General features: G+C 37.0%; 7 protein-coding genes across 7 annotated transcripts in view; 2 read left to right on the forward strand and 5 right to left on the reverse strand.

Moving 5' to 3' along the window:
• Window positions 1-23,225, forward strand: part of LOC108857633 (40S ribosomal protein S14-2) — a 43,596-nt gene that overhangs the window by 15,560 nt on the left and 4,811 nt on the right. The window lies entirely within an intron of this gene.
• LOC108859694 (salicylate/benzoate carboxyl methyltransferase) lies at window positions 705-3,704 on the reverse strand. The gene is made up of 5 exons (XM_018633601.2): window positions 3,601-3,704; window positions 3,367-3,469; window positions 1,909-2,307; window positions 1,545-1,805; window positions 705-1,270 (listed from the first exon to the last, which is right to left on the reverse strand). Exons 1-5 carry the CDS (start codon window positions 3,636-3,638, stop codon window positions 920-922), a joined length of 1,152 nt encoding a protein of 383 aa, XP_018489103.1. The 5' UTR covers window positions 3,639-3,704; the 3' UTR covers window positions 705-919.
• On the forward strand, window positions 11,779-13,733 carry LOC108860866 (uncharacterized). Its single transcript, XM_018634715.2, has one exon. The coding sequence runs from the start codon at window positions 11,820-11,822 to the stop codon at window positions 13,731-13,733; it is 1,914 nt and encodes a 637-aa protein (XP_018490217.1). The 5' UTR covers window positions 11,779-11,819.
• LOC130495027 (putative F-box only protein 15) lies at window positions 14,552-15,980 on the reverse strand. Its single transcript, XM_056985932.1, has one exon. It carries the CDS (start codon window positions 15,874-15,876, stop codon window positions 14,629-14,631), a length of 1,248 nt encoding a protein of 415 aa, XP_056841912.1. The 5' UTR covers window positions 15,877-15,980; the 3' UTR covers window positions 14,552-14,628.
• LOC108856562 (uncharacterized) lies at window positions 16,878-19,929 on the reverse strand. The gene is made up of 3 exons (XM_056985931.1): window positions 18,879-19,929; window positions 17,338-17,880; window positions 16,878-17,250 (listed from the first exon to the last, which is right to left on the reverse strand). Exons 1-3 carry the CDS (start codon window positions 19,752-19,754, stop codon window positions 17,146-17,148), a joined length of 1,524 nt encoding a protein of 507 aa, XP_056841911.1. The 5' UTR covers window positions 19,755-19,929; the 3' UTR covers window positions 16,878-17,145.
• Window positions 20,586-22,456, reverse strand: LOC108805147 (uncharacterized). Its single transcript, XM_018577119.2, has 2 exons — window positions 22,019-22,456; window positions 20,586-21,316 (listed from the first exon to the last, which is right to left on the reverse strand). The coding sequence occupies exons 1-2, from the start codon at window positions 22,356-22,358 to the stop codon at window positions 20,775-20,777; spliced, it is 882 nt and encodes a 293-aa protein (XP_018432621.1). The 5' UTR covers window positions 22,359-22,456; the 3' UTR covers window positions 20,586-20,774.
• LOC108857557 (PRA1 family protein A3) overlaps window positions 22,917-23,225 on the reverse strand; it is a 1,881-nt gene continuing 1,572 nt past the window's right edge. Inside the window, exon 7 of the mRNA XM_018631545.2 lies at window positions 22,917-23,225. This exon is cut by the window's right edge and continues 116 nt beyond it. The gene's annotated coding sequence lies outside the window, so the exon portion shown is untranslated.

A 23,225-nucleotide genomic window follows, 5' to 3' on the forward strand; every position in this document is an offset into this window, starting at 1 on the left:
TTATATTGACAAAAGACTATGATCACCCAATATTTACTCCACTTTACGTGCTTTAGTATACAAAACAATCAATTAATGAAGGATAAGAAAGGTATTACATTTGGTGCATTAATATGTGTGAAAGTTTTTATAAAGACATATAAAGAAAACAGAGGGAATAATTGTTACTTTATATTAAAACTAATGATTTTATAATTCTTGGATACATGTTGTGAGAAACTTACCATTGAAAATGCTCTCGTATCCTTAATTGGCAGGAACAATGTAAAATGAACGAAACACAGTTATATCCCCCTTAAAATCTCCAAACGTAACCTTGTTAGAAGATTAATTTGCTATCTAATCAATTTTTTAGCTAGCAAAATAACTTCTTTAGTTATTTATTTCAATATAGATATAGTTTCAAACTGGTTTACACTATTTATACAAAATGATGCAGTAGTAGTTATCATATTTCTTAATTACTACTTTAGCATATTCTGATACATTTTATCTTTAATTATTAAATTACATTTGAAAAGAATAACATTAAGAAAAAATCTTAATAACACTAAGAAGTTTGATTAAATTTATGCATTATTAAAAAAAAATCTTATAAACAATTATACTTTAATGATTTCATATAAAACGTAATATGTTTTATACCAAATATAGATACAACCTATCATTTACTACAGCAAACTGACCTTAAAAATCATGCAAAGTACAACATATTGATAAGTTTTATTATCAATTTATTAATTACAACAAATTAAAGTGACCTTAAAATAAAACAAACACAACATCTTACAATCTTGATTTATTTTCCAATACTAGAATGGCATCATAACACGAGCGGGCGAGTCTTGGAATACATTAATGGAGAAAAAATAATAATATATAGTAGATTGTAAATAAAAGCATAACCCACAAAAGCTAATTATTTCTTAGCCAATGAAACGACAAGAGTGACACTCGTCTTGTTCCTGCAGCTAGCGTGCTCAGCAACATGGTGTGCGTACCTATCAAACAAGATATCGATAATATCCTCTCCAAAGTGAGCAACGAGCATTGGTTCAGTAACTGCTCTTATACAATTCGCTGCATTGTATCCTGCCTCATAGTCATCTTCTTCGTTGTTGTTGTTACTAAGGCTAAGGTCGAATACATGTTTTTCTAAGTCATTGATTTCGAAAGAGCCTTCGTTTCGTATCACTTCTTCGAGTTCTTGTTCGTTTGGATCATAAAACGGCATGTTGAATGCATCCAGTTTTGATTCGCTCACGTGGCCCTGTTAATAAAGAGATTGATATGATGAGGACCATGCCTAAGTTCAACATACTAAAATAAAAAAATAATAATAACCCTAACAATTATGGTCTTTTTGTTTTATTAAGACATCAAAACAAATGTTAAATATAGTTCACCTAAAACAAAACAAGCTGAAGGTTTGCTCTCTTTATAAGAGGCATATATAATAATATTCATAAGCTAGTTATCAAATAATAAATCAAATGGACATATTAAAATGTTTGAAAAGGCATGAATAATTTGTTCTTATATACCTCGAAGACCAGGTCACGGAGAGATTTGGATAGCAATGTCCAAAAGTGACAACAATCTCTATACAATGGATCATTGTTAAGAGTATTTCTACCAATGAAGGTGAGAACCATGCGTCCATTTGAGACAATTTCTTCAGAACGTAACCTTAAAAACATGGTGAAGTCTTTTTGGAACTGATTCAAGTAAGCCTTGTATGTACTTTGAGGACTTGAACTAGTTATGTACACACTTCCCTTATCGTTTCCATGCTTTTCAGGAACCTATATAGAAACACATAATCACATCATATAAATATCAAATAACTCAATGTTTTTATACGAGTAAAAAACATTACACCAGTCTTTCAATTTGCTAAGTAAGTACCTTGGAGAGAAAATGAAGAGCGTAACTGGAATGTACAAAATGGAGGCTGTTGCGAGAGAAGAGCCTAGAGTAGAAGGAGCCTGGTGCTCCGTAGATGAAACATGATGATTTGTTTGTGATCATGAGCTCCTTGTTGAAGAAAGGTACGAATTTAAAAGTCGTGTTGAAATCATTCTCCGGGAGATCATTCAGACAACAATCGATTTCTGGTGGGTTTTGGTTCAATTGTTGGCACAACATATTGACGGTGTTGATGATCTCAGATATTGCCAGAAATGAGTTCTGTCCGGACGAACAACCCAGTTCAGCAACCTTGATGTAGCTTGGAAAGTCTAAGTTCATCATCATGTCTTGTGTGTTTTTAACCAATACTGGTTTGGCCATCGATAAAACTCTTCTCTAGAAACCAAATAAAATATGGTAATTAGAAAACTGTGTTCTAGCTATTAATTCCAAGTGGAAATAAATTTTTTTCTTAAAACAAGTGGAAATATTTTGATGATTTGTTTTAAAATGTCATGAAATTTTATTATTATAATATAGTATATATATTGGAAACGAAACTATATAAAATTTCGATCCATGACATATCGTCACATTAAGAGGACACAACTTTACATGATGACGACAACCATATACGATTTATTCATTTGTGTTACTGCTTTATATATATGTTTTTTTTTATGTGTGTCAAATATAAATTTAAAAAGGGAAATATGACTTCCAGACAAATCTTATCCTTAACAAGAATCTGCTGACAGCCTTTTTGTCCTAATCTAGTTTCATGCATGAATTGACAAATGAATTTAAATCTTCTGTAGGAATAAAGTCTTGATACGATTCTAACAAAATCACGGTAAAGATTCGTCGAGCATGTTTACGTTAACATAAATATTTTTGTACATTTTAAATGTAAGTATCCAAACGAACATTTATTTATCTCAATTAATTTTTTAGCATCTTAGTATTATGTTTTCTTATATTTAAGTTCAAAATTCTTGAAAGCAAACTATACATATGACTTAAGTGAATTTGATCAAGAAAAAGTTATGAAAATTCTCTTTATAATGTGATTAATTTCTCTTTCAGTGGTGTTCACCAAAGACAGTCCAATATATAGACATATCTAGATATATCATGTGTTTTCAGTTATACGCACACAATCACACACACACACACATGCATGTATATATGTGTGTATTGGTAAGTTTGTAATTTATAATTTTCTATATATATAAATGTTGTAGTATTTGGTAATTTGTAAGTTTTTATATTTCCTGCATATTATATATTTGGATTTTGTTCGAATCATATCAAGACTGTGTCTTCATAGAGCAAACTCGTTTGTCAATTCATGAACTTGGAAATAGTTAGTTAACGTTTAAAATTTTTACAATTTGATCATTCTGGTGATTGAAAAGGTTATTTTACAATTAAGGAGGGAAAGTATTGAAAAACCTGAAGAAGGGAATTGGCAGAGTAACTGTTGGCTCCATCTCCACCACTCATACGTAGAGCTCTCACAAACGCATATGCATCATCACTCTTATCATCATCATAGCTGCATCACGTATACAGAGTATGAAAGTACCATGCATATAGTGTATACACAAACATATATATGAAACAATGAAAGAAAATAAACTAAATCGAAATATATAAGCGGTTTCAAAATGAATTAGAGAAAAGAACCTTAGGGAAGGAATGGTGTCTACCAATCTTGAACCCATTGTTTATCGTACTCACTTGTAATAAGACTAAAGGAGAATTATTAGAAGATGGTGTGTGTGTGTGTGTGTGTGTTAAAGATGCACCTCACACACTTATATTTATAGAGAGATGGAACTTCATCAAAGGTAACACATTAAAAATACATGAAAACTGTTAAAAAAACATGAAACACGCAAAGTGTACTCAAAGTTGTTGCCCTTGAGACTAATTAATTAATTAATGTCACTTGATGATTAGTTAATTTTTAACCCCCAAACAAGGCCAAGTCTTAGAATATTCTTTCTCGTTTTAATGTATCGATATTCGAAGCGATAGACATTAAGGTCTTTTAAATAGAAATTAGGGTTGGGCAAATAAACCGAACCCGAAAATCTAAATGGAATCCGATCCAATAAAAATATATTTGAACCGATCTGAATCCGATATAAATACCGAATAGATCTTATTTTATAGTATTTCGGGTTATGAGTATCATCCGAATCAAACCCGGATTTAAATGGATACCCGATAGAATCCGAAATATTCAAAACCCTAAAAACATCTTGTACCAAACCAGGACCGTCTAACAGTATGTGCAAATCGAGCGGTCGAATAGGATCCGAGTTGAAAAGTAAAAGAAAAATTAAGAATTTTGAAAATAAATATATAAGTTATGATATAAAATTTAAACTTTTTAATCATAGTATTAAATTTAGAGCTGATAATTTCAGAAAAATGTCAGATATATATAAATAAAACTATAAATTTTTAAAATTACTCTATTACATCGTTAAATATACCATTAATATTTTTTGAATATGGTCCATATATAATTCGAGAGGGCTCTGCCAAACATGATCTCAATTCCTAATATATATCAAAAATACACTAAAATATATTGAACATCTAAAATAATGATCTATTACATGAAAGTTGGTGGCTATTATTACATGAAGGTGACGGTTGAAGGTTGAAATTTTTTGATTTTGGTTTTGTTTTCACTTAACAATGTTTCTCATTTTATGAAAACTTGGTTTTAGTTTTATGCTATCATTTATCTGGTTTTCCTTTTATCAATATATATGCTTATCTTTCGTTTAATTTGAATGATCACGGTTTATGTTCATTTTTTATTTTTGAATCAGTTTTAGTTATGTTTGGTTACAAAATAGGTATAAATCAGGTATTTTAAAATCGAAGAACCGATTTTGCTTATGTTTTGGTTATAAAATAGATATAAATTAGGTACTTTTAAACCGAAGAACTGATTGGGATCCGAACCCAAAAATACATTGGGTTGTACCGGTTCTTTGAAGATTTATTAACTCCGACCTTGAATCTGATAGAACCCGAACCGGTCTCGAACCTAGCTTTCATATAATCCGAATGGAATTGATTTTGATAAACCCCGAAAAACCAAAACCCGATTAGAACTCGGAATGCCCATGCCTAATAGAAATATTTGTGATTTCTTTACTCTCAACTGAGATTTGATGATTTTAGTATTTATTTTTATGAGTAAGTTATAGTTATTTTGGATCAAACTGGAATATATAACAATTCGAAGTAGCTATTATTAATATTATTATAATACTACTAAAAATATTTTGGATCTGGTGATTAATTTAAAGGAGAAGAAACAAAAATGTGAAAACCTAATAAAACTCATATTTTTTTAATTGCTGGCGATAATCTTGTGTGTTGAATAAGACAAAAATGTGATCGAATATACGATTTGTACTATACTATTCAAAATATAAGGATACATTTCACATGTCAAATTATTTTCATAGTACATACAATGTTTATACAACAAGAACTTTAAATTACTAAAATGAACGAGAATATGCCAGTTGAGTTGAACATTGAACGAGTGATTAAATATTAAAAGTACGAAGGTCAGAAACTCTGACAGTGGCGAAGCTTCTCCTGCTAATATCAAATAAGTGTGAACAGAATACGTGCTGACGAGCATTCGTTTAATAAAACGAGAATCAAGTACTACTTAAGTTAAGGTGCATAAACGTTCCGTATATAATTATATTGTAGCCTTTCTATTATTACATCAATCTTCTGACCGTAAACGAATAATTGATTGTATTGCATGGAGTGCTGGACATTTTATCCGTTAAACTTGATTCGATTAGTTATTTATTTCGATTTGATCCAAAAATTTCGGATATTTGTACTTACGAAGCAAAAAAATATTAGAAATTGATATCCGTTAAAATCGAAGTAAATCACAAATATTAAAAATTTGGAATGCGGATATCGGATCCATTCCAGCAATATATAAACACATGTATATCTTGATTATATTTAAAGTTTTCAATGTATAAAATTATATAATTATTATTCTAACATATAATTTGTCAAATTCTATTCACATTATTATTTCTATAAAAGTATTATATAAAATAAATAAAATAAATTATGACAATTATAATTTATTTTCAATTTTGTGTTATTATAACTGTTAACTAAGTTAAAAAAAATTAAAATATGTAAATTTCATTATTTATTTTAATTTTTATCTTATATACCATGCAAAAAGATATTTTGCAAAATAAAATTTTATCAAAATTTTAAAATTATTTGTATTAATTAAAACATATGAGATATCCGTAAATATTCGTAAATATCCGCAAATATCTACTTTTTTTTTACTTTAAATTTCCGATACCATTTAGAAAGAAAGCCCCAAAAGGAAAGTTTACATCATCTTACAGAGAAATCGAAGAGGATATAAAACAGAAACAAAAGAAACTCAAGTGAAACTCATGTGAAACAAAGATCTTTCAACCTTGAAATCTATCAAACCAGGTAGAGAGATAGGACTGCGATGCATGTCGGACATGCTGTGTGGGGCGGGAATTTGATGTTGCTTCCCTATCAAGACTCAGTAACTTTTCTCTAGTCTGAAGCTGGACCTCTTTTGCTATTTGAACGGCCGGTTTACGGACTCCTGAGTGCAGGCGAGAGTTCTGTTCCTTCCAAAGGAAATACACCAAAGCCTGAACAATAACTTCAAGATGACTTTGATCTTTTTCCGCACTGGAACATCAATCAACCAAGGAATTATCTGATGCAGAGACGAGGGATAAATCAATTTAACCCTCGACATTAGAAGATTCCATACTGAAGCCGAGAAATGCTAGTCAAAAAACAGATGCTCCACCGTCTCTGCTGCATGACTACAAAGAAGGCACTCTGCTGGAACCACCAAACCCCAAGATCTCATCCTGTCTCGAGTTAACATTCTATTTTTCAAAACAAGCCAGGCAATGAACGAGTGTTTTGGAATTTTCTGAGCAAACCAGACAGCCTTGTACCAAGAAACCACAGGTAAGAGTGGATTTATGGAAATCCAGACTTTGGAAGCTGAGAAGGACGATGGAGGATCGTCTGCTGAGTTCCTCCACAAATAAAAATCGTCATCGAGAGAGGAAATGTCGGGAATTTGAGCTGGTAATGACTGACGAAGCTGGCGCAAACTAGGGTTACGGCTACGAGACGTTCTCCACGCTCCTGCAGAGACAACCTCTGCCACAGAGCTCTCAATTGGAATACCAGAAACCAGCGGCCCGAGAGGACCTATAATGTCAATAAGAGACCCCAACTCCATCCAATTATCATGCCAAAAAGACGCAGTTGTTCCCGAGTTAATGTGACAGAGAAGCCGAGGCTTTGCCAAATATCTTAACTTCATTAACCGACGCCAAATCCAACTGCCCACATTAGAGAAATCAACTATCCAGAACAGTCTGTCCGGTATAACATGATTCCTAATCCAAGCGACCCACAAAGAATCCGTTCCAGCAAAAATGAGCCAAATTAACTTCACTCCATAGACCTCGTTAAGACCCATAAGCCGTTTCAAACCCAATCCTCCGCACTCTTTCGGAGAACAGACTACCTCCCAAGAGACCTTTGCCCCTCTTGCCGAACCTGAAGCTCCAGTCCAAAGAAAAACATTACAAATTTGCTCTAACGCTTCCATACACTCCTTAGGAGGAAAGATAGATGACCAGAAGTTAATCATGCTGTAAATTACGGACTGAATCAACTGAAGTCTACCAGCGAAGGAGAGTCGTTTTGCAGTCCAAGTATTCACCCGAGCTTTGACTTTCTCCACCAAAGGCTGGTAATCTTCCCTTCGCATTTTGTGAGGCAGAAGCGGAACTCCGAGATATTTCACCGGCAGAGATCCATGAACTAACCCAAACTCCACCACCAAATCTGAAGCCAAGCGATTGTTATTTCCATCAACAAACACACAAGTATTCCTGAGATTCAAGGCCAGCCCCGACCTTCTTTGAAAGTCTCGAAGGACGGATAAAATTCCACGAAGAGAATCAGATGACCCATCAAAGAAAATAAGGAGATCGTCGGCAAAACTCAAGTGAGTAATCAAGGGATTAGAACAGTGAGGATGAATACCAAAACCTCCTTCTCTGGCTGCTGTATCCAGATCTTTTGATAGAATATCCATAGCCATAACAAAGAGAGAAGAAGAAATTGGATCACCTTGGCGCAGGCCTTTTTTCCCTGGGAAGAAACCCGCGAGTTCACCGTTGAGCGAAACCGAATAATGAGGAGTAGTTATACATTCTCTTATCCACGAGATGAAGACCGCAGGGAGCTCAAATGCCCGAAGAATATTAAGGACAAACTCCCATTCAATACTGTCATAGACTTTGGTGATATCCACTTGGAGACAACCCCTATTACTAGCTCCTTTTTTGTGAAAATCTGCAACCAACTCCGACGCAAGAAGGACGTTCTCACATAATTGCATGCCTTTGACGAAACCCACTTGATTTCGTTGAACAGCCTTTGGAGTAATAAGCTTAAGCCTAGCAGCCAACAGCTTCGCAACAACCTTGTACACAGTATTGCAAAGGGAAATGGGCCTAAAATCCGAGAGAGAAGAGGCACCAGGAGTTTTGGGAATCAAAGAAATAACTGTGGCATTTGTTTGTCTACTCATGCTCGGCTCCAGAAAAAACTGCTTAACAGCCCTAATGAAATCCCCTTCCACCAGTTCCCACGATGAATAGCCGCAAATATCTACTTATTTTTCAGATATTCGTATTTCCGAATATATGTAACTTTTCAAAGCAAATCAAATCAAAAAATTAGATATCCGTAACATACGAAACAAATCACAAATATTTTAAAAATTCATATATCCGATCTGTGCCGAAGCCTATAAGTGCATGTATATTGTTTCACTATTTGTGTAAAATGTAAAGCATGTTCCATGCCATATATATATGTTTCTTTTTGTACTCACCCTCATTATTTGAGCCCGTGAAGTTTGTGGTACGCCACGGTCGATTAGTCCACTCAAAAAAAAAAAATTTGCTAAATGAAGTCCACTCAAGTTTCTAGGTATAAAGATAGAAATTAGAAACAATATGTGGTCCTTCGTGAAATATGTTAAATGTGGTCGACAGCCGGTCTAGCATTTTTAAATGACCAAAGAAACTTTAGCAACATGCCTTTTCATTTTTGATCTATATAAATTCAAATAGAAATCACATTAATAATTTCTAAATTAATCAACTTCGTTAGCGATTGGTGAAGATAACTTCGTGAAGTCAATTATATAACAATTGTTAAGTTAATATCATAAATATTTAATTTGACTATATTCAATCATAATTTTATTATTAAAATCATTTGTTAGTACGAAATTCCATTTGTATTTCAAAAAAAAAAGTGTTTAAAAAAGTACGAAATTCCATTTACTCAATATATTTATTAATAGAAGTTTCATAAACAATGCTAAAATTAGTACACGTTTTTCTATTATAAAAAATTATAAATTCTATTTACATATAATTATAACAAAAATTCTTAATATGGAAAAATAAAATGAAAATGTACTTCTCAAATTTTATGCCTTAGTAAATCATTTGAATCGCTTTAGTACATATACATTACGATCCACCCAAAACATATTGGAAAGACGAGATTTTTACACATGATTTACGTTACAATCACATATAACACATGAAATCTTGGATCTCATTATCAAACATATTTTTTAGTAAGTGAGAAGCATCAGACGATAATTAAAATAAGTCTAAAGAGATGCCGTGGAAGCTCCGTTGTTAGGGCTACGTACTATCCTTATCCGATCTTCTCGGCTAGACATATAACTGGTGGTTGCCATTAATTTCAGGTTGTGGTGTCTTAGTTCTAGCTGGTAAAGCAACCGAAAACAATTGTTTTGTTCTGTGAGAAGGTTAATAACGAAATAATGAAGTTTTAACAACCCAATTTCAAAGTATATGAATGCATGGTCTTATAATATGTGCATGCAATATTTTCCAAAATGTACGTGTGGAATATTTTTATGAATGTATGGTCTTATAATATTTGCATATAATCCTTAACACCATGTGGAACACGAAAATTCGATTTATATATCTTTTCTTTCTTCGTACTAACTAAGAAATGTCTGTCAAAACGTCACGTTTTCCTCAAGAGGAAATTGGTCTCACTTATTCGTTCGTTGATGTTTTGGAAAACTGGACCATAAGTTTATTCGAAAATGCCACAGGCAGTCGGACCTCACCAACCGGTTGAGCTGGATACATTTGTGTCTTTATCGATTTAAATATTTGAGAATGCAAAATGTAAAAACAAATTTCATTACACTTTTGGTTTTTTTTTTTGATAAGACACTTCTGGTATTTCTCTAAACAAAAATTGATAACATGTTATAAAAGGAAAATCAATAATCTAAAAATATTGAGCTGATGATGATGACATCATGATACCACTATTAGTAGTCATAAATGTTGTTAAATATTGTGAATCCGTATCATGCATTGTATATTCGGATCATTCGTTTTTGAAAGGGCTTATTTGCCAAGTAACCAAAAAAAAATTGGAAATTAATTTCTTAGAGAAATTGTAGAGAGAGATAGGAAGAGAAAGTAGGAGAAAGGGGGTGTTTTTAGTTAGTCAGTGAATTTAGGATTTTTTGTGTATATAGGGGCAAATTTCCCTTTTTGAAAACTGAAAGTAATTTTTTTACAAAAAAGTTGGAGAAAAGCAATAGAGTATATATGCGTGGCGCCGTGTGGGTAAGTGGGTTATGTTACTATTACAAACCAGGAATACAATCCTAATGTAGCTTGGTTTATCAATTTTTTGGTACTAGTACAAACCAGGGCGTTCTCATTAGTTGTTAAGGTTAATTTCAGATAAAAGGACGTGGGCACATTTACCAGTAGATAGAACATGCACTGGTCAAAGCAAACTTACAAGTATTATTCTATCTTACGAGTGATGAGTTTGAATAGATTAGGTGACACCAAACATAGAACTGATCTAATTATAAAGCGAAATCCGGTTACTTTTTGTTGTGTTTTGACATATCTCTAGCTAGATAATTTATACATGCTTAGCTCACATTAAAAATTTATTACAAAATCCTACTCGAATTAAGTTATTTTAATCTGTTCAATAAATATTGTAAATTATTTTTTTTTAGAAAAAAGGATTTTCTATTGAACATATTGACCATATTGATGAACACTAACACATGCATGACAATCTTCACAAACCCTCAGGTTCTTTATCACAAAATATAAAAAAATATATGTCGTCCCTGTACTAGTGTTGAGAATCCCAAATGCTACTGCTAACCTCTCGCTATGCTCACGCCTACTGCTCGATACCTCTCCACAGAATTCTATAGACTTCCTCTGTTAGCTCTTGACTTGCATAACAAACCAAAGGCAAGTAAACTGTTCCTTGTAAACCACGTAACTACACACCCAATACTCTTTACTGAATCCTATCTCTCATCACTACCCATATTCTCGAATCCTTTTTTTTGGATTATACGAGTTTGTATATATTCTTGATATCAATACATAAGTGTGGTCAATGTTCATCGGTTCAACAGGCGTTGAGTCTATCAACTCCATAGCATCATCATCTAGTCGACCAGCTCTTAACAAGCGTAGTAGTGTTCAGGACCAAGTTGCTAGGCCCAAATAGTTGGATAAATGGGCCTAGGCCCAAACTATTTGTAAGTTGGCAAAATCAAAAGAATAGACCTATTCGAACAACCAAACCGGTTATAATCTGATAGGTTTAGCTTTGCCAACTACTTCTAATAGGTTAACATATGTAGATAAAACCCTAAGCTAAACAATCTTTCTGTAATCTTTTTCATCATGCCGATCGGGAGAAGTAACCCTCCCGTTAAGCTAATTACATACTCTAACGAGCTCGTGGATGGAAAACCATTCTACGCCTTTTCCAATTCTCTTCCCGCGAAGTCTTTGAACCGTGAACCTGCTGGTCACGCCTTCCACTCAGCTGCTCGTAAACTTCATGGATGCGCAGAGGCACGCAGTGACGGTGGTAAACGTAGCGATAAGAGAGTTGGTGACGATGATGAAGAGGAGGAGTACGTTCCTTCATTCAACCCATATGGTAACAAAGGGAAGAATAAGAACAAGAAGAAGAAGCCTGGTACACAGCAGCAGCAGCAGAAACAAGACCCCTATGCCTTATTGGGATTGAGAAACATGAGGTACCTTGCGACGCAAGATCAGATAAAGAAAAGCTACCGAGAAGCTGCGCTGAAGCATCATCCGGATAAACTCGCTGCTCTCGTCACCGCTGAGGAGACTCAACAAGGGAAGGAGGCTAAGAAAGAGGAGATAGAGTCTCGTTTCAGAGCGATTCAAGAAGCTTACGAGGTGCTGACGGATCCGACCAAGAGGAGAATCTTCGACTCCACAGACGAGTTTGATGTTGTTGACGTGGAGGAGCTAACGCCAAGAGAGTTTTTCAAGGTGTTTGGTCCAGCCTTTAAGGGAGTTGCTAGGTGGTCAGCGGGTCAGCGTGTACCGGATTTGGGAGACGAGAAGACGAGTTTGAAAGAGGTTGATAAGTTCTACAGGTTCTGGAACGGTTTCAAGAGTTCAAGAGCCTTTCCTGACTACGAAGAGAGGAGGCATGATCTCGAGAAGGCTGATTCACGGCAGGAGCGGAGGCGGATGGAGAGAGAGAAGGCCAAGAAGACCGCCAAGGCTAGACAGGAGGACGATGTTCGAATCCGGAATCTAGTGGAGAATGCATATAGAATGGACCCGAGGATCTTGAAAAGAAGAGAGGAGGAAGAGGGTAAGAAGCAGAAAAAGAAAGAAGCAAAGCTTATGGCTAAGAAGAAGCAGGAAGAGGAAGCCGCTGCCGAGGCAGAGAAGAGAAGGAAAGAAGAAGCAGAAGAACGAAAGAAAGAGAAGGAAGTCTTTCTCAAAGAACGGAGCCGTCTTAGAACTCTCGCAGCTCATGTCCTGGCTCAGCGTCTCGTCTCCAAGGAAGATGTAGTGAATCTATGCATGTCACTTAGCATCGAGCAGCTGCAGAGTCTATGTGATACGATGGGAAACAAACAAGGGGTAGAGTTAGCAAAGGTGATCAATGATCACGAAGCCAACTCTAAAGAGAAAGAAAGTGAGAAAGTCAACTCTAAAGACAAAGAATGTGAGAAAGTCAACTCTGAAGACAAAGAAAGTGAGAAAGTCAACGCGGAGCCTAGTAAATTAGATAACACTCAGAAGAAGAAGCAACCGTGGAGCAAAGAAGAGATTGATAAGCTGAGAAAAGGAATTATAAAATATCCAAAGGGGATATCTCGGAGATGGGAGGTTATATCAGATTACATTGGTACAGGGAGAACCGTGGAGGAGATTCTCAAAGCAACTAAGACGGTTCTACTTCAAAAACCAGATTCCGCCAAGGCGTTCGACACGTTCCTCGAGAAAAGGAAACCTACGGTTTCGATCGCGTCACCTCTCTCCACTAGGGAGGAGGAGCTCGGAGAAACATTTAAAGAGACTGTTGTTGGTAAAAGCTCAGACAACAACGATGGTGAAGCAAGTGGGAGGAGTTCAGATGCAGATGGTTGGTCGGTTGTGCAAGAGAGAGCTTTGGTTCAAGCTTTGAAGACATTCCCCAAAGAGACTAGCCAAAGATGGGAGAGAGTAGCTGCTGCTGTTCCTGGGAAAACAATGATTCAATGCAAGAAGAAGTTTGCAGAGCTTAAGGAATTAATCAGAAGCAAGAAAACTGGAGTCTAAAAAGGAAAAACAAATAATAATAATCAGAGCTCCATGAGAATTTTGGGTTTTAATCTTCTTGGTGCACCGTTACTTTGTGAGATCAATACCTTGAAAATTTTGATTTGTTTACTAATGAGTCACTATCATATATGGTTACCAAATCTAACATCCATAAATCTTTTTAACAACTACAACAAACCGTAAGTATGAGGAAAATACAGAAAGATGGTTCGTTTTGTCACAAGGACCAAACATGTGGCATATTAATTAGTCCATGACCAAGACCCCAACGCCTCCTTGTGCTTTTGACCAAAAGTCACGTAACTGTTTCCAATGTCTGCTCCACCAAGAAAAAGAGCGCCAAGCTGAATATTTTAACATCTTATCTTATCCGAGACATTTGAATATCTTTTCTAAACTAGATCGAACATACACGAGATCAATGTTTTAATCAACTACGCTATAATTCCTTTGCCAACTTGCTGTATATGCTCTTATCATACACACGATACATGCACACCAAAGTGACAGATAAACATCAACATACCAGCGAGGGCTTCGTGCTTTCCTCTCTCAGTGAGACTTTCATTGTCTCGTTGATTATTCGGTTGTACTTAGTAACCAAAACATAACCGGAATCTTTTGATTCGTACTAAAAAAATTTAAATCAGAAGACTAATCCCATACCAGCACCGAAAGCAACGTTAACATTACTGAGACAGACATTCTATAACAGTGCAACCATTAACTAAAACTTGTCAAGATTGTTATACATAAACCAAAACCAATCGTCATATTCAGTAACATCTGCACAACACAGCTTTATCATAGTTCCTTTCAAGATATATACATATGGCAGAAGATCAAAGAACAAAGAACAAAACGAAAGCTTGAAGAACACGAAACAAAAACCCTAATCATCTCTTGCCCATGGAAGAGGGATCATACTTGGAACGTACACGTAGCCACAGACGAAGGCCCCAGAAAAGTCATGCACGTTGTATCGTTTTGTCACCTTTCTATCTCTCACCCCATCCTTATCAATCTCATAATTAGTAAGGCAAGTACAAACCTTATCACCTTCTCTTTCAACTCCCACGCACCAGACGATGACACTCTTCGGCTTCACAAAGCAGTACACCGGACTGGCCGCATTTTCGTGGACCCGTAACGCCGGAAGAACCGAACCGGACAAGCTGAAATATTTGCTGAACGAGACATCACCATCACCCAACTTGCTTGAAACCCACACTTGGATCTTCTTCGACGCTTGGTCTTGTTGTAGCAACGACAAGCTATCTCCGTCGAAAATAGCTAGGTGACTATTATCATAATCAGAGGTTGGACAGAAGCATATGTCCTTGAACGTTTCATCTGAGAAATCGAAACAACGAATGAACACTTCTTCTTCATCATCTTCTTCAACTCTACAAGCAATCCAATACATGTTACCCATCACAGCCACCCATTTACGCATGACACCTGCATAATCAAGCTTGACATCAAGGGTTCTCCAAGAACACGTCTTGCACTCATACATCTCAACATCTCCATAACCCTGGAACTCCCCAGGGACCCTAATAAACCTCAAGATCTTGTAACCATCGCTACGGTTGTTCTTGTCGTATCCAATCCCGTGGAGATCATAACTCGTGATACCTCGTGAGGGCTCGACCCATCTGAGGTTTTTCAAAACAGGATTCCAAAGCGCGAGGTTGGGGAGTCTTGATCCGTCGCTTCCGCAACTACAATCATCAATATCGTACGCAACCAGCATGAGTCCGTCGCAGTGAACCATGAGTGGGTACACCAAAGTTATCTTGTACGGATGTTGTCGTAACGCGTTTGGGACTGGTGAAACTGAGCTTGTTGTGGTCACTGGATCCATGATTTCTACCTTATCATCGAAGATTCTTATGAAGTGTTCTTTGGAGCGGTTGAAGTGTTCGTTGATGAATCTTTTGTCGGTGATGAGAGCGTACCATTCCTTGCACGTGGGTTTTGATCGGATGAGAGCTTCCGCCGGAGTCTTGTAAAAGATTTCTTGTAGTATCTCCGGTGGCATAAGGGACAGCGACCATGAACGCCTTGATGACGAAGCCATGAGCGCGCTCTGAGTCGTATCAGAGATTCTTGGATAAGAAGAAGGAACCAAAAACATGAACCGGTTACCCTTATTGATTGAATGAAGCAAACGAACCGGTTTGTAACCACCTTTTTTTTTTGGTAACGACGAGCAACTATGGTCAGATGTTTTCTTGGATAAATCTTCTTTCCTCCTTGTGAGTTTATAATATTTTTTTAGAGTAATTAGCCAAATCTTTTAACTTCCTTGACTGAAAAAGAAGTGAGCCGGTTAAAGATTCAACCGAACCAAAAACATGAGTATTTGAATCTCATTGACTGAATAAAGCGGACGAATCGGTTTAGTAATCACCGTTTTGGTAACGACGGTTTACACCACCGGTTTGGTATCGACGAGGTACTCAAGCTTGTAGACTTGGGTGATTTTTTGTCTGTGTGTGAATAGTGGTGATCACGACATGTATGATATATGTGCATTTCCCTGGAACTCAAGCTTGGATTGGATTAGATCTATTAATTATTCTCCCAATGATTACTGGAGACCTTGGATGATAAGGCGTATGAGTTCTCTTGTCGTATGAGCTCATTAGATTCACTCTGTTTGTAAGTTTGAAGAAGAAGATAACTTTGTTGTTGATATTATTCTGCTTGCTTACAACGATTATGGATCATTTCATTATATAGTAAGATGGTGAGCCTAGGTAGAGATAAAAAGGCCACGGCTTAGCATGTGACAGAACTTGAAATTTTTGATTCATTTACTTCTGAATTCTTTATTTATCGAGTCATTATCATATATGGTTACCAAATCTAATCTTTTCTCTACTATAACAAACCGTAAGTAGCAGGAAAATACAGAAAGATCAAGTTGTGATGTGCTGTGGTTCATTTTGTCACAAGGACCAAACATGTGGCATATTAATTAGTCCATGGGTAAGACCCCAACGCCTCCTTGTGCTTCTGACCTAATGATGGCCCAACAGTCACGTTAACTGTTTCCAATGTCTTAACCACCAAAAAAAAAAAGCGCCAAGCTGAATATTTTAACATCTTGTCTTATCCGAGACATTTGAATATATTTTCTAAACTAGATCGAACATACACGAGATCAATGTTTTAATCAACTACGCTAGCTTCCTTTACCAACTTGCTGTATATGCTCTTATCATACAACGATACGTGCACAGCAAAAGTGAGATAAACATCAGCATACTAGCGAGGGTTTCGTGCTTTCCTCTCTCAGTGAGCCTTTCATTGTCTCGTTGATTCGGTTTTTCTTAAGTAACCAAAACATAACCGGAATCTTTTGGTTAGTACTAAAATTGTTTAGATTTTCGAGTTTCTTTTATATCATCTCCAAAGATGAACACTTCCTAATCCTTATTGACATTTCTTTCTCACTTCCTCTTCCTCCTCCTTCCAACAACTCGCAGCACTGTCTCCTTGGTGCCTATCAACAAAAAAAGGATATTAACTATAAAGCTTCAAAAACCTATTCTCACATAAATTCAGTATGTAACAAACCAAAGACACTAACCTTGTTCCAATACTCAGGATCCATCTTCATCGAAGTCACCAATATCCTCTTCACTTTACTAACCCTAGAATACTCACTCTTTCCGCAATGACCATAGTTCTTATCCGCTACACTATACCAAGTTTTCGTCCCACTATCCCTCACATCCTCTGCTCCATCCATGAAATAAGTGACGGGACGCTCACAAGGGTCAGGTCTCAAGGGCCTTGTGTTAAACGTGAAAGGCCCATCGCTAAAAGACCGCCAGGTTTTGAAGGTCTGCAACGGCGTCTCTAGATCCTTAGCGCTCAAGAAGTAAGTGTAGATCTGAATGGAGTATCCCCATGAGATGGATATGGACCATCCATGCTTGTGGTCGTGGCAATTAATCTGTTGGAGTATTCGATGTGGGTCTGAGGTGTAAGGTTTCATAAGGGTTTGTAACGACTCGATGGGAGTTTTGTTAGGGAACAATGGGTCTAAGTAATCGAGGTGATGCAAAGATACAAGCGGTGCCAGTGGATGGGCTGACAGAAACCCGTATGGATCTCCTCTTATGTCAAGCTGCAAATTTATTTGTTTTTCAACACAAGCAAAGAATGTTGTTAGTCCAAAACACAAAAGTCTATTTTTAATACCGGTATCTAAAATACATAAAACAATTATAAATATCTAATTAGAAACAGAGTTATTAACAGCAATAATTTTTGACAATATTTTTTTAGGGACACATAGACTACAAGCAAACTAAATAAAGCAGATAACTAGGAATGCTATGAAATTTTAGTCCATCGGTTTAAAAAGAAAAAAGTTTTCATACATATTAAAAAATATATTAGTATCATTTATTTAATTCTCATAATTTTAAACCAATAAAATTTACTAAATATCATTAATTTGTAGAAAAGACTATTAATAAAAACTACATAAATATAAGAAATGTATTCTTTTAAAATAACTTTTCAAAATATTTATCTTTTAGAAAAGGTAGTAGTAGTACTAGTATATCATAACGATTGTGCCAGTTGCTCAAAAAAAAAAAAAAACGATTGTGCCAGAAAAAAGTATATCATAATGTCAGACAGAATCAGGTGCTCTAGAAATAAATTTAAACCCCCAATAAATAAGAAATATAATTTGTTTGCCAACAATCATGGACCACAAGCAACAGAGGACCCATACATAAAACAAAAACGGTAGGAGAGTATTCATCTAAGCATAAAACTATCACACTTCAGTCTGTTTCATTAATTAAACGCTATCGACCGTGGCTAATGTTTCCATCTGTAACTGACACTGGTTTTCTAATTTGGTCAACAATTGTGTGACTTTATTCAATAAATCAAAATCCTAATATTAAAAAAAAAAACTTTTTTACCTAAGTGATTATTAGGTTTGACTCTATATCAATAAAGTTCATAAAACGTGGCAAAAACCCACTAAAATCTAGCGATTCTCATTCTCAGCATCTAAACCTTTTTCGAATTTTGTCGGGGGGCTCCAACAAACGATTGGGACACGTGTAAGCAATCCAAACAACCAATCAAAAAACAGAAACACACCTGATGAAACCCGCGTTCTTCGGTGAACGGAACGCCAATCTCGCTAACGCAAGCCGCGATTCTCTGATCCGAGCCGTAGAAGTAGAAATACCGCTGTAGACAACCGTCCATCGCTGCCGCCAAACGCGCCGCGAGCGGACGGCTGATCGCGAACCCGCCGCCTCCGAACGCCATGTCGTAGTCGTGCATCACGTCCTGCTCGACGCTCTCCGAGTTTCCCCCGACGTACCACATCTGCTCGTGGTCGTACTTGGAGAGAACTTTCACGAGATTGTCCGCGAAGAAGACGGTGTCGTCGTCTCCCATCACGAACCACCGTACGTCGGGTAGATTCAGGCGGTAGCTATCCCAGACCACGCGAGCGATCCGAACACCGGCACGTGAGCTGGAGAATCTAAACCGAGTCCAGCTTGTATCGGAGACTCGAACCGGGATCGAGAACCGGTTATCGGAGTGGTGTTTAGGGATCTTAACCGGTTCATCGAGCCAGACGAATCCGCGTGTGGAGTTGCGCCACCACGAGGAGGTGTACCGGCTCCGATCGATCCACGTCTTGGCTGCTCCGGCGATGCAGAACTGGATGTGAGAGATGTTGATCGGTCTGACGGATCTCGCCGGCGGTGTGGCTAGGGCTTTCTGAGATACGGCGGGGAAACGGAGACGGCGGTATGAGGAGGAGGAGTAGTACGGCGCGGAGGAGGGTGAAAAAGTGGCGCGAAGAACGAGAGAGATGGAGACGATGAGGCACGTGAGGATCGAGAAGCGGGTGAAAAGCACGAGGTAGTCACGTGGCCGCTCAGGCGTGAAGGTTAAGCTAGAAAACTTCAGGGCCTCGTGGTGGTAGCCGAGCTCTCCACCGCCGCGATTCAGTTTCATCACCGGAGATCACTTAATTTTCACAGTTACCCTCATGCAAATTACGAAATTAGCCCCAACGGTGGCTAAGATTATTTAGTTTTAGTAGTTTTTTTTTTGTTTTCCCCTTTTCTGGAGTGACAACTGACAACTCTCAGGTGAACATATATAAATGGGAGAAGATGATGAAGACGGTTTACGAAACACACAAATGACGAAGATAACCTCAGACTCAGTCAACGATGAGAAGACTTTCAAATATATTATATATCAGGTTTCAAACCCTTTTTTTTTCTTTTGACAATCGGTTTCAAACTATAAGAGAACCACAAAAACGTATGTCAAACCTAATGTGTTTATTATTATGGGATGTATAATCGTGTTTTGTTTTTCGTGAAAAACATGTAATTTAAGTTTTGAGCTTAAAGATGAGGAAACATATGAATTAATTACTAAGAGTAAATAAAGGGAAAAATAACAAATAAGAGAAAAAGTAGGACTTGTTATATATAGAAGTATATAAATAGAAAGGACTATGTGTGGACTTCTTTTACAGGCATGACTTCTTTTACAGGCATGGGAACACGTATTCGTGGAGCTCACTTATATAGCTACCAATGTACAGAGCTCCTTTCAAGAAACTAAAAATTTCCCAACCGAACACTCGGCTTCTTCTAAAGCATAGCTAATAGCAACTAAAAATTGGCATAATGAATAAAACAATTAGATTTTGACCAAAAAAAAAAAAAGAATAAAACAATTAGATTACCTAGTGGCTAGTAGAGATCCAAGGGGTTATGGCGGAACACATCGAGAATTCTTTTTGTTCCATTAGAAAATGTTAACTACGAGTTGGGTAGATATAAATTGATTAAATAAACTTCCAAGTATTCGAAACATTGCTTATGTATTAAAGACGAACATAACATCTTCTGATCTAATCCGACCAAAACCAAACCAACAGACAAACAGTCTGATAAACAAGAAGCCATAGCAAGAAAGACGAAATGAGAAGAGTTTACGAAGGACTCGAGACATTTTCTAAGTGGGTCTTGGAGTGGCCCACTCAACCCTGAGGATGAGGTTATCATAACCATAACCATTCAGCTTGTTGATGGCTCGTTGAGCGTCTTCTCTGCTCACGAAATTGACGAAACCAAACCCTCTACTCACTCCAGTTTTCTGATCAATCGCCACATAGACACGGGAGACAGCTCCAAACGGATGGAAGAGCTCCATCAAATCGGGTTCACGGGTGTCCTCAGACAAGTTAGTCACACGCACAGAGTTCTCATCGTTCCTCCTCCTCATGTCCGAACCACCAGTGCTTCTGTCTGCACCTGCTCTCATGCTAGGAGGCACATAAGCGGCCTTGCCACCAGGTGCAGCGGGTACAGCAGATGTTTCTCCTGTGGGTGGCTTGTCGACAAAGACATCGGTTGGTGCAGCTAGATCCTTGTAAGGACATTTTGATGTCCAATGGTCACCTTTCTTGCCGCATGTCCTGCAAACCATGAGGACTGCACCTTTACTCAGCTGAGACAAGCCGTCTCCTGCTGCCTTTGATTCATCTGCTTTGGTACCTGAAACATTACATACCCAGAAACGGGAAAGAAGTTATGGCCCAAACAGATAAATTTGTGCTAAAACAGTATAAATACATAGCCGCATATCATCACATGAACTAAAAGAAAAGCTTCATATCGAAAGCAACATTGAATGTGTACAATAAGCAGCCGTAAAACGTGAGAGCACATGCCTGCTCCTACTCACAATGGACTAACAAACAGTGAACTGATGTCGGTGACATACTGACCAATCACACAAAGAAGTAGCCGCGTAGCTAACATGTGAGCAGCTAATAGGTCACCCAAGTCATTCGAATAGACTCTTCATATATCCAAAAACAACTAATGTAATAACAAATAACACTAATGTTTTAGATCGTCTAGTCTATAGATTATGTGATAAGAAGACTAATTGTTTTAGTTCACAATTCGCATAACCAAAAATAAAACTATTGTAATAAGACTAATAATGTCTTGGATTCCTATGTAATGTAACAAGACTAATGTGTTAGATATAAACTAATGTAACACGACTAATGTTTTAGATATAAACTAGTATTAACCAAAAGAAATGGACTAATGTTTTAGATTCGTTTAATCTTAGATTATGTAATAAGACTTATGTGTTAGTTCATGATTCCTACACCCAAACAACCACTAAAATAATAAAAACTACTGTTTTAGATTCGTAGATTAGGTAATAAGAATCAACGTTACCAGGAGCCCTAGGTCGTTCCAGAAGAATCTCTTCGGTCGAAACCATGGTGAGATGGCTACCAGCGTCCTCGTTCGCGGCGTCTCCGAACTTAGGCCAGCTCCTCCGCTCCATGGCTCGTTTGTTGAGCCTCGCGGAAGCTAGCTTACGGACGCGTGACCTGGTCGTGATCTTGACCTTGTTGCCTTCGTCGTTGAACTTGTACTCGATCACCGTCTTCAATCCATTCTCGTCTGGGCCGATCACCTGCTTGGGAGGGAGAAGGAAATCCAGATCGTCGTCTTCGTCCATCTCGCCCCATCGGAACTTGCTCGTTTTCTGCTGCGAATCGGTCGTCGTCATCTTTCTCGTTTTTTGGATGGATTGTCAGATGCGCCGCTTCTTGTGGTTCGATGATGAATGATGCGCTTAGGGTTTGGGGATCTTATCTGGTGCTTCTATGACCGAAACGCACGTGTTCGAAGAAGATAGCATTCATGGCAAATATCTGGGCTTTTTTAATCTAAATGTTGTTTTGGGCCTTTTCTTAAGCTCGGCAATGGGCTTCTCTTAACTCAGCCAGGTCTTACATAAGAAAAGAAACAATTTGGCACTAAATAATGACTAAATAGATTGATGAATTCGTATTTTATTTTTAAATATTATACCATTTATAAAAATAAAATTCCATATGATCCATTTTTTTTGTTAAAAGAATTATGGAATAAAAATATTAATTATCAAATTTAAGCAACTTGTTGTTATTTTATTTTTTTCCTTTTTATATCTATTGACTTTTTTTTTTCCAATTTCTATTCACTTTAATGGTCACTGTGCAAGGCCACACATTTTTTCTGCCAAATTTTGTAACAGGATTATAATGCAGTGTACTATCCTATCTCAACATCAAAAGCTCTCTAGCAAAAGAAGATATTGTAAAACTGAATTACTAACCCACTATAAGCGTCGAGTATGGAACAGTCATTACAATGGAACTGATGATGAGCAGTAGCCTTGCAAGAACCTTTAAGAGCACAACACTATGTTCTATCTGCGATTTTCAAACCTGAGGAGGCGCATCTTCCATCAGACAAGCGGCCTTACAATTACTAGCTAACTAGAAGTTAACAAATAACTGCGATTGTTTTTTGCCAAGGAATCGGAATTTATGCTGTGCCCTTTACTTGAAACAGTGATATCCCCGTTTGGTTTTTGCTTCAAGAATGAAGG

This window comes from Raphanus sativus, chromosome 5, assembly GCF_000801105.2.
Source record: "Raphanus sativus cultivar WK10039 chromosome 5, ASM80110v3, whole genome shotgun sequence".
NCBI classification, from domain to species: domain Eukaryota; kingdom Viridiplantae; phylum Streptophyta; class Magnoliopsida; order Brassicales; family Brassicaceae; genus Raphanus; species Raphanus sativus.